This window comes from Danio aesculapii, chromosome 9 (genome assembly GCF_903798145.1).
Source record: "Danio aesculapii chromosome 9, fDanAes4.1, whole genome shotgun sequence".
Taxonomy (NCBI): Eukaryota; Metazoa; Chordata; class Actinopteri; order Cypriniformes; family Danionidae; genus Danio; species Danio aesculapii.
The window spans coordinates 49,883,317-49,899,989 of record NC_079443.1 but is presented as its reverse complement, the minus strand read 5'-3'; the positions used below and the strand labels follow the sequence as shown (position 1 = coordinate 49,899,989).

At 36.5% G+C, this 16,673-nt stretch overlaps 1 protein-coding gene across 1 annotated transcript in view; it reads right to left on the bottom strand.

Annotated features, from left to right (window-relative positions):
* lrp2a (low density lipoprotein receptor-related protein 2a) overlaps positions 1-16,673 on the bottom strand; it is a 262,973-nt gene that overhangs the window by 57,824 nt on the left and 188,476 nt on the right. The window contains 4 exon segments of the mRNA XM_056465930.1: positions 3,262-3,485; positions 4,859-5,029; positions 8,708-9,374; positions 13,706-14,001. Coding sequence (XP_056321905.1) covers positions 3,262-3,485; positions 4,859-5,029; positions 8,708-9,374; positions 13,706-14,001 — 1,358 coding nt within the window.

Genomic DNA, 16,673 nt, shown 5'->3' with positions numbered 1-16,673 from the left:
AGAAAAATCCCAAAAGTCCCATTGACTTAACATTGGGTCAAACTTTGTGAGCTCATAACTCTGCATCAGACTGTCCTACAGACTTCTAACTGGACTCATTTAACTCAGTCTAGCCAGCAGCCAATAACTGATGACTTTTTAACTTACTAGCCACTCCCTAGCAACCACTTACAGCACCCTAGCAACTGTCCCATAGACTTCCATTGTAAAAGACTCCCATTTACTTAACATTGGATCAACCTTTGTGAGCTCATAACTCTGCATCAGACTGTCCTACAGGCTAGAGTCTGGCCTCATTCAACTCAGTCTAGCCAGCAGCCAATCACTGATTACCTTTAAACTTACTAGCCACTCCCTAGCAACCAATTTCAGCACCCTAGCAACTGTCCCAGAGACTGTGACTAGCTTTTCTAACACATGCTAACAGTTTAAACTTCCTACTGACATGCTAATCTTGCTAGAAAGGTGCTAGCAACACGATAGTGACATGCTAGTCATGCTAGTAACATGCTAATTCATGCTAGAATCATGCTAACAACATGCTAATTCATGCTAGAAACAAGCTGACTCATGCTAGAATCATGCTAGTAACATGCTAGTTACATGCTAATTAATGCTAGAATCATGCTAGTTACATGCTAATTCATGCTAGAAACATGCTAATTCATGCTAGAATCATGCTAACAACATGCTAATTCATGCTAGAAACATGCTAGTAACATGCTAATTCATGCTAGAAACATGCTAGTAACATGCTAATTAATGCTAGAATCATGCTAGTAACATGCTAATCCATGCTAGAATCATGCTAGTAACATGCTAATTCATGCTAGAATCATGCTAGTAACATGCTAATTCATGCTAGAATCATGCTAATAACATGCTAATTCATGCTAGAAACATGCTAATTCATGCTAGAATCATGCTAATAACATGCTAATTCATGCTAGAATCATGCTAACAACATGCTAATTCATGCTAGAAACAAGCTGATTCATGCTAGAATCATGCTAGTAACATGCTAGTTACATGCTAATTAATGCTAGAATCATGCTAGTTCCATGCTAATTCATGCTAGAAACATGCTAATTCATGCTAGAATCATGCTAACAACATGCTAATTCATGCTAGAAACATGCTAGTAACATGCTAATTCATGCTAGAAACATGCTAGTAACATGCTAATTCATGCTAGAATCATGCTAGTAACATGCTAATCCATGCTAGAATCATGCTAGTAACATGCTAATTCATGCTAGAATCATGCTAGTAACATGCTAATTCATGCTAGAATCATGCTAGTAACATGCTAATTCATGCTAGAAACATGCTAGTAACATGCTAATTCATGCTAGAATCATGCTAGTAACATGCTAATTCATGCTAGAATCATGCTAATAACATGCTAATTCATGCTAGAAACATGCTAATTCATGCTAGAATCATGCTAATAACATGCTAATTAATGCTAGAAACATGCTAGTAACATGCTAATTCATGCTAGAATCATGCTAGTAACATGCTAATTCATGCTAGAATCATGCTAATAACATGCTAATTCATGCTAGAAACATGCTAGTAACATGCTAATTCATGATAGAATCATGCTAGCAACATGCTAATTCATGCTAGAATCATGCTAGCAACATGCTAATTTATGCTAGAATCATGCTAGTAACATGCTAATTCATGCTAGAAACATGCTAGTAGCATGCTAATTCATGCTAGAATCATGCTAGTAACATGCTAATTCATGCTAGAATCATGCTAGTAACATGCTAATTCATGCTAGAAACATGCTAATTCATGCTAGAAACATGCTAATTCATGCTAGAATCATGCTAATAACATGCTAAATCATGCTCGAAACATGCTAGTAACATGCTAATTCATGCTAGAAACATGCTAATTCATGCTAGAATCATGCTAGTAACATGCTAATTCATGCTAGAAACATGCTAGTAACATGCTAACTCATGCTAGAAACATGCTAGTAACATGCTAATTCATGCTAGAATCATGCTAATTCATGCTAGAATCATGCTAGTTACATGCTAATTTATGTTAGAATCATGCTAGTTACTTGCTAATTCATGCTAGTAACATGCTAATTCAGACTCGGCTTTTCAAGCCACCATAAAGTTTGTCCTCAAACTTTAATATCTAGTTAATATTATTATTAAAGTATGAGTTCTTCTCTAAAAAATTGTTACTCCACCCCGTTTAGAGCACCATTATGGGCGATATACGATATAACTAACGTGGTTCAAGCGATAGATCGGCGACAGAGAAACAGCAGGTTTTGGGAAACACTCCTCACTACATAGTTCTTTTCCCAAACTATGCATCGTCCTATGATAGTTCAGCCGCGAGTTACGTCGATGTTTGGGAAATGCACCCCAGCATGATCTGACGAAACATTATCCAGAGGATGATAATGTGTAAAACAGCCATAAATGAAGTTGGTGTGGTGATCTCGTTCTTTTCGAGTGTGCATGCACATTAGCTTGGAAAACCAGAAAAAATGCTGATTTTGATTGATTTGAATATTTCGAAATTAAACTTATGAGACAGTAGTTGTTTATTTTTATTGGTGATTCCTAATATGTAATGTAATCATAAGCTTGGCAAAAAGTTTTGGAGAATTTGATGTTTCCCATTTAGACAGAATGGTCGAGCATACTGCCAGAGAGGCATTTCAAAGATGGCCGCCAAGTGAAATGATTTGCCTTAAAGGGACTTTGACGTAATCTAAACTAAAAAACTATGAGAGGGTGGGACATAGAGAAGCTCCACCCCTTTACAAAGCAGCCAATAGCATTTCGTTTTTATTACAATTATGCCAGTGAGAGTGGTTGAGATCAAGCGCATCAAATCAAAAGGAAATGAGAAACATCTTGAGAGGGGGGGAATGTCAGATACTAGAGAGCATTTGACTGGTCAGAAGATTTGATGACAAACTGAAGTATGAGGTGACCTAAAAAAAATTGGTGATCCATTTAGTGCGAAACTGCAAACTTTGGATATTTAAATTGGTTTTATATTTTCTAAACACAAATTTTGTCAGTTTTGGAGCACACTAGCTAATCACACTAGCTCATCACGCTAATCACACTGGAGCACACTAGCTAATCACACTAGCTCATCACGCTAATCACACTGGAGCACACTAGCTAATCACACTAGCTCATCACGCTAATCATATTTTAATTTCATGAAACCTTGAACAGCAGTGATGGCGTTCTTGTTTCCTAGACTCACCTATAGGCTGACGGTAAGGGTGACACACGTGGATGTCAAAGGGTCGGTGTGTGGTGTTGACCAGCGCCTCTCGGCCGGAGCCGTTGTATTTGTTGCCCTTCTCCACTGTTCGAGTGTTCCAGTCCGTCCAGTAAACGGTGTCCTCGAAAACTGTGATGGCAAACGGATGAGGCAGGACACCGTCGTACACTGTGTGTCTGTGACGTCCGTCCAGATCTGAGAACCTGAGAACACAGGAAGAGAGTTTAGATTTCCATTCATTCATTTTCCTTCAACTTAGTCTCTTTATTCATCAGGGGTCGTCACAATGGAATGAACCGCCAACTTATCCAGCATATGTTTTACACAGCGGATGCCCTTCCGCCCGCCACCCAGTACTGGGAAACACCCATACACTCTCACATTCACACACATACACTACGGCCAATTTAGTTAATTCAATTCACCTATAGCGCATGTCTTTGGACTGCGGGGGAAACTAGAGCACCCGGAGGAAACCCACACCAACAAAGGGAGAACAGGCAAACTCCACACAGAAATGCCAACTGGCCCAGCCAGGACTCCAACCAGTGACCTTCTTGTTGTGAGTCAATACTGAGCCACCGTGTCACTCGGTTTAGATTAGGTTTATGCAAAAATATAAGCTATGAAAATAATCAATCATGTCTTTCACAAAGCATCTTAAAAATGAGAGAGAAAGAAGTAAAAACTTTGAAAGAAATGTATTAAAATAATCAAATGCAAATAACCATACACAACATAAAAATAAGACTAATATTTTTGTTTTGTTTTTTGTTTTTATTTTCAAATACTAAATTATATAATAATAATAATAATAATAATAATAATAATAATAATAATAATAATAATAATAATAATAATAATAATAATAATAATAATATCTGGAATTTTATTTTTCAAATGATTCCTTAATATTTGTTTATAATATTATATGACATAATAATAATAATAATAATAATAATAATAATAATAATAATAATAATAATAATAATAATAATAATAATAATAATAATTATAATAACTCTAAAATGAATGCAAATAATAATTAACAGTCATAAGATAAAATAATACAAATATTTAAGATTTCAAACACTGGATATTTAGCTTATTTTTATTTTTAGAAAATACTGAATTCCTAAAATGCAATTAATAAATGTGAAATATGATCTTTAAATTTAAACATAATATAAAAATATAAATATAAATTCATTAAATTCTTGTAAATTTTCTATATAATTCATGCAAAAAAAATTACATTCAAATCAAAATCAAATTTTAAAAAAGACAACTTGAAGCGATAAATACAAAACAACAAACAAATCTTCATTGTCAGATTCCACATAATCAATGTAAATAAATAGATTTTACATAAACAAGGAAAACCACATTAATATACACTAACCAATTATTGTAAATCAGAACAATTAATTATTAATGCTATCCACAAATCAAACGTGCCGCTATTAGCACCCCAAAATTAATAAGAAAATTGTATTGGATTTCACACATATAATGAAGGGCAGTCAAACATAATATTAACAATCACACTCAGAATATAAACCTGAGCGAGTCTTACTCGATGTAGTTGAGATGAGCGTCAGACCAGTACAATTTGTCGTTGGTGTAGTCGATGGTCAGACCGTTCGGCCACTCGATCTTAGTAGTGATGATGGCAGACTTGTTATTTCCATCCATCCCAACACGACCAATGAACGCTCTGTCTCCCCAGTCAGTCCAGTACACATACCTGCACACAGATGACATTAGATGTAAAATAATTTGAAAGGACATCGGGGCAGCCCATAAAAACCGAATATCGATTTTATTTTTTATTATATTTGTTTATGATCATTATTTATGCTAAAATTATCCAAAAAAAGCATCCACAATGTATGCAGTATATATATATGATTGTATATATTTAAGAAAATGTTTCTATACTGTATTTATATGTACATATAATATGAGCGGCACAGTGGCTCATTGGTTAGCACTGTCGCCTCACAGCAAGAAGGTCGCTTGTTGGAGTTTCGGCTGGGCCAGTTGGCATTTCTGTGTGTAGTTTGCATGTTCTCCACATGTTGGCGTGAGTTTCCTCCGGGTGCTCCGGTTTCCCCCACAGTCCAAAGACATCCGCTATGGGTGAATTGGGTAAGCTAAATTGGCCGTAGTGTATGTGTGTGAACGATAATGTATGAGTGTTTCCCAGTACTGGGCTGCAACTGGAAGAGCATCTGCTGTGTAAAACATATGCCAGATAAGTTGGCAGTTCATTCCACTGTGGCGACCCCTGATAATTAAAGGGACTTAGCCAAAGGAAAATGGTCAGTGTATCTTTTGGTCATTGAATTTTCATTTTAGAAACGGATATTAAAAAACGAATTTTTTATTTTTATTTTTTTGCCGTTTTTTTTTATTTTCGTTTTTAAATTCAAAAACAAACATTTAAATACGAGGCAAACTTCGAAAATGATTTGATTTTCATTTTTTATTTCGAATAACAAAAAATAAAATCTCCAGAAAACAAAAATGAATAAAGGCTTGTTTTCTTTATATTCTGAAACCAGATAGGCCAATTCATTTACGGTGATGCAGTGCTGACCTGCTAGCTTACTAAAGGCTTTTATTTTTTTACGCTTAATCCTGTTATAAAAGGTATTTTCTTGTTATAACAGGATTTTGTTAAGGCATATTTTCCTCATTAAGACAACATACTTCTCATATAAGGGCCAGTTATAGGCTACATATTTGTTTTTTGTTAGCATGTTATAAATGAAACAACCTTTACTTTGACATTAGATGCAAGCATTAGGTTGCTTTACTAGACACTTTCTCAAAAGAAAGTTTTAATATTGTTAAAACCATAATACTTCCACTTCCCGAAGTTTTACCACAAATCATTTCAAGTGAGAGAGGCGTTAATACAGTTGTTCGTTACGCAGATTTCAATAAGTCATAGGGCTCTCTTTTGACGATCCATGCCCAAAGTCCAAAGCGCAGGGTGCAAACGCATTAAGGGCATGTCAGAATTCACTTTTGCTATTTTAAGGACGGAAAATCCAGTTATAGGTGTGTTTTGAGAATCAACCAATCAGAGTCTCATCTCCCATTCTCTTTAGGAGTCAGTTGCGCCGCGCCATAGCGCATTTGCTATTTACATGACAGACTTTGTAAGTGGAAAAACTAAACACTTCACCAGAGAGAAAACAGTTAAACAGAACATTTGCAGCGTGAGAATGAGAGATGAGCCTCCTCATTATTTATTTTCCCTTTCACTCTCATGGATAGTGAAACGTGTTGTACGCACCGACATCCATTAGCCTATACATATGTAATTTGATTTGTTTCAAAACTATTTCTAGATTCAGTTCTAATTTCTAGCAAATGAATAAATGAACAATAATAACCAAGTGTGTTCAAACAACTGAGTTATATCCAAATACACATGCTGTGTCCCATATGGTCTAAAACCTGACAGGTGGACAAATCTAAGCTTGTTTTTAATAAAACAAATATAAATATGCAGATAATAAATAATACTGCTAATAATAATAACATTATACAAGAGCAAATTTTTATGAATAAACTAAAAAAGCCGCCCGAGATGAAGAAGGCATGAAGGCAGGGGTTTTTATATTTATGTAGACTAGAAAATAATAATTTTTGTAATATTTTAATCCTTTAATTCTTTTTCATTTGTAAAGATATTTGTGTATTGCTGTACATCCTGTGTGTATTAAGCAATGTGTAAGCGAAGCACACAACTAACGCACTCTGCGCTGGACAATAGACCAGCTTTGTTCTGGTCTATTGAACAGTCTATTATAGTTTCTCAAAATAGCAACGCACCAGGAATGCGCCTTAACACACCTCCTTTTTTAGACCAGAACGCCTATGGGCGCACATATGAGCGCAAATGCATTTGCTATTTAAACAGCTTGGTGCAAAACGTCAAAACGACTCTTGCGCTGAGCTGAAACTAGCCAACAACAATTGCGTCGTGTCTTGCGCCGGGTGTATGATAGTGCCAACCCAGGCTCATTCTGAGAACGTAGTCCCGGGGACGTTTCTGGAGACCGCGAAATACGTCCCGGGAGGTACGTATTTGTGCAGTTTTTGTTTTCGTGAGTCCGCGAGAGGCCGCTGTGCGTGCTTTTTCCCGCACCGTTCTCGCGTAAACCCGCTAGAGGCCGCTGTCGAACGACCTTCCGCCTGTCTGCCTGGATGACAGAATTATTGACCGTGCGACCGGCCAATCGGCTGACCCACCCTCCTCCGTCCCTAAACCCAACCAACGACGATTCACAAAAGTCGTCCAGAAAAAGAAAAGCCCTCGTCCGATTTTTACCACGTTTTCGGATTTTGACCACATTCTCACCCTGTGACGAACTTGTTCGCTTCATTTTTTGGATTTTGTTTTTGTTTTCTTACCTGATTTCTGGAACTGCTCTTCCCCGGACTCGAACCCGGTCGTCGTCGTCGTCGTGGTCAGCCCCTCTCTGCGCCTCGAGTCCGCCAGAGTACACGAAGAGCTAACCGGACAAACTGGCTGCAGCGGGAAAGCCCTCCACACGGAGGGAACGGCGTCACACCGCCCCGCAGCGTTCGCTTAAAAAAATGAAATGCAGCCGTACGTACCCCCGGCTACGTATTTCGCGGTCTCCAGAAACGTCCCCGGGACTACGTTCTCAGAATGAGCCTGGGTTGGATAGGGCCCATAGTATTTTAAAATAAAAATTAACAATTAATTTTAACCGTGGCGCAGAGAGTATTTTTCCGTCCTTCACGAGTTCACACTTGCAATAGTTTCAGAATAAAGCGTATTTGGCGTGCTGTCCGGGGAGAGGGCTCTGAGCTCGGGGAAGACACCCAAACTCGAGTTATTCCTCTTATCAGGAAACAGAGAGGAATAGGGATTCGAGCGAAGTATCTAGCCCGGCCCCAGAACGCTCCCCCCAGGATTGTAATGCTTAAGAGGTGAGGTGTCGGGGTGGTGGAGGGATGCTAAAGTCGTAAGATGCTGCAGGTAAGACAGCTTTGGTATATATAGGGGTGTGGTCAAGAACTGATTGGATAATAGAATAATTGTCAATGACGTATTTGATACTGAAACTTCTGCGCGTGCTCCTCCCGAAATTTGTTTATAAAACATCACTTAAAATAGCAAAAGTGGATTCGGACACGGCCTAATGCTTTTGCACCCTGCGCTTCAGACTTTGCGCCTAGGTCATTAAAATAGAGTCTGTTGTGTTTCTATTACTCCAGTATGACTGTGGACACACTATACCTACACACAGTTCTGTCCAAACAGCTTCCAAAAGATGATTTTCATCATAGGTGCCCTTTAACTACATCCAATCAACATTTAGTATGACCACACTTTGCATTTAAAACGCTTGACCCCCCCCCCAACAGATAAACTCACCCAAATTTAGGATGCAGCACGATGGCTCTGGGATTCTGGAAGCAGTATGTGTGATTATCATCAACGCAGTGTTCAGCTAACTTCCTCACGAAGCGTCCATCCAGCTCCGAGACTTTCAGACAATCCAGAAAACTGTCCACCCAATAAAGCTTCCTCCCGATCCAGTCCACCGCCAGCCCTTCGCCATGCAAAACCCCATTGACCACAGCCTCCCGGCCCGTCCCGTTAAAAAACATCCGCTCCAGCACTCTGCGGCTCACGTCGATCCAATACAAGCGTTTGTCCACACGGTCGAAATCAAGCGCCACCACACTACTCAGACCCTGCAGGATGAGCGAATAGGCCTCTCCGTCCGTGGACAGATTGCGCAGGTAGTAGCGGTTGCTGAAGATTAAATAAGGGTGGATGTTGCTGTTTTGTCTGCAGCTGTGACCATCGGGTTCACGGAGGAATCCCGGAGCGCATTTGCAGACGTATGAGCCCAGGGTGTTTTCACAGACCTGACTGCAGACGCTGGGTGTGACGGAGCACTCGTCGATGTCGTCGCAGGTTTTGTTGTCAGACATGAGGCGGTAGCCAGGCCGGCAGGTGCAGATGAAGCTGGTCGGGGTGTCGGTGCAGTTGTGGTCGCAGTGGTGCATTGATGGGTCTGTGCATTCGTTGATGCCTGAGATGATATGAGAGAAAACAACATATACGGTGAGGTCTGGGCATTTTTGTGTGGCTGTCAAGCAATGTGCACTACAATACAGCACAGTTTTCACTACTATTTCTGCTAGGAATGCATTTATTTAAAAATAAATACAATAATAAAATAAAATAAAAACAAGTGTATTTTGTTCAATGCATTATAAATTACAATTAAGTTAATTTGGTCATAATGCATTTATTAAAAAAAGAAAAGTAAGTATTTTTTGCTCACAATACATTTATAAATAAATAAAAATCTGTTTTGCTCAATGCATTTATAAAAAAAATAGCAATAAGTCACTTAATGCATTTATTTATTAATTAAAAATGAGCTTCTTCTGCTCAATGCATTTATTTAAAAGGCTCTTTTGGTTATTGTATTTATTTTAAAAAATTAAAATAAATATTTTTAGCTCAAAGTAAAATCCTATTAAAAATAAAAATAAGTCTATTTTGCTCACTGTATTTATTTAGAAATAAAAATAAATATTTATTGCTCAAAATAAAATCATTAAACAATAAAAGTATCTTTTACTTCCTGTATTTATTTAAAAATAGCAAATAAATAAAAAGTCTCAATGTGTTTATTTAAAAATGAAAAACAAGTCGTTTTTGTTTTATACATTTATTATAACAATAGAAATCAATATATATATTTTTTTGCTCACAATAAAAATCATTAAAAAATAGGTCTATTTTACTCAATGTATTTATTTTTTTTAAAATTTGTATTTTTGCTCACAATGCATTTAATTATTTATTTAAAAATACACTTTAAAACTGTTAAATTGTGAAATATGATTACAATTTAAAATAAATTGTATTTTAATCTACATTTAGTAAGAAAAAAAGTTATTCCTGATGCAAGAGGTACTTTCAGCTTCATCACTCCAGTCTTTAGTGTCATGTGATCCTCATTATAATCTGCTTGTTAAGTCGTGACGTATGGAATACTGTTTCCAGGTGCAAGCCGCTACTCATTTGAAATGAGTCATATCACAAATTAAAGTGAATTTTATATAAAATCTCTATAAGTCTCTAGACTTGCTGTGTCACAGACATCAATATTTTAACAATTTATTAAAAATTAATCAATTTCTGGTCATTGGATATTAGGCATGGATATATATATATGTTCACACAAACACACACACAGTTTTAATTCCCTTTTTTTTCTTTTTTAAATATTTCCCAGATGATGTTTAACAGAGCAAGGAAATGTTCACAGCATGTCTGATAATATTTTTTTCGGCTAGAATAAAAGCAGTTTTTGGCTTTCCAGTTTATTAGCCCCCTTAAGTTTTTTTTTTTTTTTTTGATAGTCTACAGAACAAACCATCGCTATTCAATAACTTGCCTAATTACCCTAACCTGCCAAGTTAACCTAATTAACCTAGTTAAGCCTTTAAATGTCACTTTGAGCTGTATAGAAGTGTCTTGAATAATTTCTAGTCAAATATTATTTACTGTCATCATGGTAAAGATAAAATAAATCAGTTATTAGAAATCAGTTATTAAAACTATTATGTTTAGAAATGTGTAAAAAAAATCTCTCTCTCTCTCTCTATATATATATATATATATATATATATATATATATATAATATTGCGATCTATATATATTTTGCAATTGTGATTTTATAATTTTCAAAAGTATTTCATCGCTTTGTAAACGTTTATTATAACCATTTGTTGAGTCTTCCCATGTAGTTGAAACGCAAGCGCAGTTCAGATTGAGGACAGGAGCGAGTGAATTAAACCATATAAGGAATATTTTCCATATTAAAAGGAGATTTTGTCCTAACCAACACCTCGAATTGATATATTAGAAACGGCTTCTATTTCTCACAGCTGAACAACAGAAAACTGACAATGATCCCCTAAACCTAAATGCTAACAATGTGAGTTTGAATGCCATTTTAGATGACATTTATTGCCATATACTGAAAGCAGCCGTAGTTCACCTAAAATAAATAAAAAATTAATAAAAAATTAAAATAAATAAACCGTTTGAAACTGAACTTTAGAGCTAAACACATATCAGTGATTCAGCATCTACATTTAATAATGTTAAATAGGTTTAATATGTATTAATTAGATTATAAACTTTACCATTTCATGAGTAAGTGCTGTGTTTAATGGCTGAATTTAAATTTCTGTCGTGTTTCGTCTGGTGCAAACCAAATTGCTCATCCCCGCGTATCGCATCATGTAGCGTGTAGCACGGGGAGTGACAGAGACAACTGAGGTTTAGGATCCACTTGCAGGTTTATTCGAAGTCAGGGAATCAATGGTCAACACAGGTGCAAACAGATGTATAAAGGCAGTCCAGAATCGTCAAATGTAACAGGCGAGAGGGCAGGCGGCAGGCGGCAGACAATGAGAAAAGTAAACAAGGCAAAGATCAAAACACGGAGAAACAAGACTAGGAGAAACGCGTTGTAATGTCACTTTACAGATAACAAGACTCGGCCATGTGAATGAATGTGTGTGCTGCTTAAATGGGGTTTGTAATCAGTCCTTGACGATCCTCAGGTGGTGCGAGTGTAATCAGTAGAGACTTGGAGCAGGTGTGAGTATGTGTGTGGCATGACTGAATATGTAGTCTATTAATGGTGGAATTGTAGTCCATGTGTGTTTGTTTGTGAGATCCAGCGATCTGGGAGTTATGATCGCTGGTGATCGTGACAAGCTTGTTGTTAGGACAGTAACCTGCTCACCTAATGTTAATGCTCATAATATTTATATAATTTGCTAATTAATAACCTCATGTGTAACTGAATCTGCGTCTGTGGAACTGTCCACCGGAGGTCGCATTTCGGTCACGGACGCATACTCTAGGAGCCTTTCTGACTGACTTCCTACACCAAGGCAACCCGGGGAGCTGAAATATAATTGGCTAAACTGACATTGGGCGGGTTAAAAGAACCAACACAAAGACAGCGTTCCGGCACAGAAAACACATTTTCAAAGCAGAATATCTGACTTCAGCATTGTTTTTCAGATAAACAAGAATGTTCACTTACAGTAGCATATTTCTTGGAGATCTGCAAACATATTATGGTATTTTTATGCTTTATGTAACAGGATAATTTCAGGCATATTGATTTCACTATATTTTTCTCCTGTTAGTTACTGCTCATTTAAAATTGTTTTGTGTTCACAATATAAATGTAAAAAGAGTCATGCGACAGTGACAGTGGTTTCACCTCTTCTCCCCCTTGGGGTTAACATCAAGATGGTATAGTCGAAGCGGCCATACCTGTTGCACTATTGTTAGAGCGGTCTTTTCCACCTTTTCCTTGAACTAAAGAGGTATGCTCTACCTGTTCCACATTGAACTTGGTGCTGGTCATAAACAACACACACACAAATACATATTTAAGTTTAATTTTAATCATATGTTTTATTTACTGATGAAAAAACTATTTGTTATATTGTAGAATGTTATTTTTGTTGACAGTGTAATGGTATGAGCTGAAGCTGCCGATCTGTCATAAACATAATAACATTCTCTGTGCAGGTATGCAGTTATGATTTTTATTTTGACGATGTAATATGTGGATTGTCACGGTTCATATGCTGTTTTTTGTAATTGTGAGAGCTAGTTTTCTCTGTCCCTTTCCTGTCTTCGCGGCCTTCTGCGGCACCTCTCGCACGTTTCCTCCATCTTTCGCTCTTTTCTTCCCTCTTTCTCTTTTTCGTCCCTTTTCCACCTTTTCCTTGAACTAAAGAGTGTGATGGTATGAGCTGAAGCTGCCCATCTGTCATAAACATAATAACAGACTCAAAATGGTGTCCTCTCGTCATTCACTACACAACGCAGAGTAAAACCGAGTACGGTTACATTTACAAGAGTCAAAAACGTACATACAGCACCTTTAACAAGCGGATATGATGATTAAATGCTTAGCATTAAAGACTTTGTGAAATCAAAATGTACAAAGTTTATTTTGCTAGCGCACATTATTATTCTTAGGTGAATAATTAATCCATGCAATTTAATGCACTGAAAAAAGGTTTGTTTTGTTAATCTTCGATGTCTGATCATTTGCTACTGTGTTTGGAGTGGCGGTCTATCTCTGATGATCTCAGTTTGATGACTTCAGCCACAATATACCTAACCACACCCCTTTTACCGTTAGTTTGCTGTGAGAGAATGACGTTCAAAAAGAAAGCTCCGCCCCCTTCTCAATATTCCACTTCAGTTTGAAGCACATCAACATCCTGAAACAAACGTCTCAGCAACTGGTTGAAACAGACTTTAAGAACCAGTAATGCTAAAATGACAGATGCTGTGGTTCTTACCGCAGCCCTTCTCATCGCTGTTATCGCTGCAGTCGTCGTTTCTGTCACACACTTGGCTCTGCAGCACACAGTTGCCATTGTCGCAGCGGAAGTGTGCCGGCGGGCAGGTGGGTGCAGGCGTCCTGCACAGGTGGTCCAGCTCATCAGACTCATCCCCACAGTCGTTGTCTCCGTCACAAAGGAAATCACTGGAGATGCAGCGGCCGTTCTGACAGGTGAACTGATGCTGCTGACACGGCTGATACGTGCAGCCCTGCTCATCACTGCTGTCTCCACAGTCATTACGCCGATCACACCTAAAGCAGCAGGGCATTAGGGGAGATATTATGATTATTAGCGAAACACTGTAAAAAAGTGATTAGTTACTCCACTTTAAAAAAAGTAAGTAAACTGGTTGCCTTAAAAGCAACAATCAGAATCAGAATCAGAATCAGAAAGAGCTTTATTGCCAGGTATGTTCACCCATACGAGGAATTTGTTTTCATGACAGAGCTTCTACAGTGCAACAGGATTACAGAGACAGGACAAAAAACAGATAATAAATATATTTAAAACAAAATAGAAGTAAGTAGTGAGTGCAAATGTACAAATTGACAAGTGTATGTACAGCTATATTACTATATATAACGTTATATGTGCAGCTGTTATGTGCAAATTGGCATGTAAGTGTGTTGTTAAATAAGTGTATATGTGTATAAGTGTATGGCAAGTAGTGATGTTGGCTCCACAATTATTATCATCAAGTGTTCATGAGATGGATTTCCTGAGGGAAGAAACTGTTTCTGTGTCGGGCTGTTCTGGTGCACAGTGCTCTGTAGCGTCGACCAGAAGGTAAAAGTTCAAAGAGGCAGTGTGCTGGGTGTGAGGGGTCCAGAGTGATTTTGGCAGCCCTTCTGCTCGCTCTGGATAAGTACAGTACTTGGGGAGTAGGAAGGGTTGTACCAGTGATTCGCTCAGCAGTCCGAACTATTCGACGTAGTCTTTGGAGATCGTATTTAGTAGCTGAGCTAAACCAGACAGTTATTGATGTGCAGATGACTGATTCAATGATGGAGGTGTAGAACTGTTTCAGCAGCTCCTTTGGGAGGTTAAACAAGTTGATTTTACTTAAAAATAGTCAGTAAACCCATGCCCATACAGTAAACTTTTATAATTATGCCCATAGTTTGTTTACTTAATAATTATAAGGCAACGAGTTTACTCTTTAAGTAAAGTCAACTAATCCAACTAATACAGCAGTATTTTTAAAGTATTACAATCCAAATAAAAAAATAGATATATTTTCTGTGTTTATAATTACTACTAATACTACTACATCTACAGATACTCACTGTAATAATAATAGTGATAATAATTCACAGTGCATGTTGTATATTTTTATGGTTATGCAGTCATTATGTTCTTATTATGTAAAAAAAACTACACAAAACAATATTTTAAAATAATTTAAGCACCAGTGTATCAATTAAATGACAATTTAAACATAAAAAGCATCATTTATTAAAAAAATTAAAGAATAAGAATATTTGCTGAGCTCATCCTACAGCATAATAATGAGCCTTAGTAAGTCTCTTCTGCTCAATGAATTTATATTTAAAAAAAAAAGTCTTCTTTGATCAAAGTATTTATTAAAACAATAAAAGATAAGTCTCTTCTGCTCAATTTATTTATCCAAAAAATAAATTAAAAATGTCTTTTTTGTTTAATGCATTTAATAAAACAATAAAAATAAGTCTCTTTAGCTCAATTTAGTTACAGAATTTTCTCAGTCGTTTTGGTGCATTTCTCACGACACTATTTACATTTGCAACAGCCAATGCATTTCTCAAAACAATTAGTCATTTGTGCACATCATAATAGCAGTTTCTCATTCCTTCCAACAAACTGCAAATGCTTTAGGACATGCATCTATTGCTTTCATACAACTCTGCTGTCTTATAACTTTCATTTGCTTATGTCATGTCAGTCAAAATGAACTAAACTTGTGAATGCTGAATAGTCATTCCATATAAAACTAATAGTCCTCATTTCATTACTTGAGTCATTCCATACAGAAATGTTGAACTAGTTGTCAAAATCTGGCAAGCAAATTTTATAAAACATTTTAAACCTTTTTTTTTCCTGAAAAAGTCTTTTAAATTGACCATTTTCATAAATGATTTACAGACCTACAGTATGTATGTTGCAGGTTCAGTTCCAATATGTACTGCAATATTGTTAATTGTGCAATATTGTTAGTTACCCAAAGGGAGTTTATGTTTGTTGTATATAAGGCTGTATTTATTCTTTTGCACAATGTTGTGAATAAATTAGAATTGCAAAGAGCATATGCAGTATAAATGTGAAACACACTGTACATATTCAGTGTCTTGTACTCAGATACCTTACTAAATCAAGTGATGTCTAACTTTACTGTAGTTTTAAAATGGCTGTGCAAATAGTATATAGCGCTGTCTTGAGCATTTTCAGAAAGTGTCACCAGACTTTTTTGCATTGGAAAACACTACCAGAGTAAACTGTCATAATGAAAACATGACAAAGCCATTTGACTATCTTGTTCATAAACAATGGTGTCAGGACTTTTCATCTCGATGACACTGACACTTTCATTGACATCAATACTTGCTTTTGAGGAATGAGCTATCTATTTTGAGCAAGTGACACGCTTCAGGTTATCAACTAGGTTTTGCAGTTTGTACTAATTGTTTTGAGAAATGTTCAACTGTTCATATGTTCTAACTGTTGTGCAAATGTAAATAGTGTTGTGCGAAATGCATCAAAGCAACTGAGAAAAACTATTTAAAAATACAAGTCTTCTTTGATCAATTTATTTATTAAAAAAACAATAAAATGAAGTCTCTTTTGATTAATGCGTTTATTAAAACAATTAAAATAAGTCTCTTTTTGTTCAATTTATTTATGTAAAAAATAAAGATAAGTCTTTTTGATCAATGCATTTATTAAAACA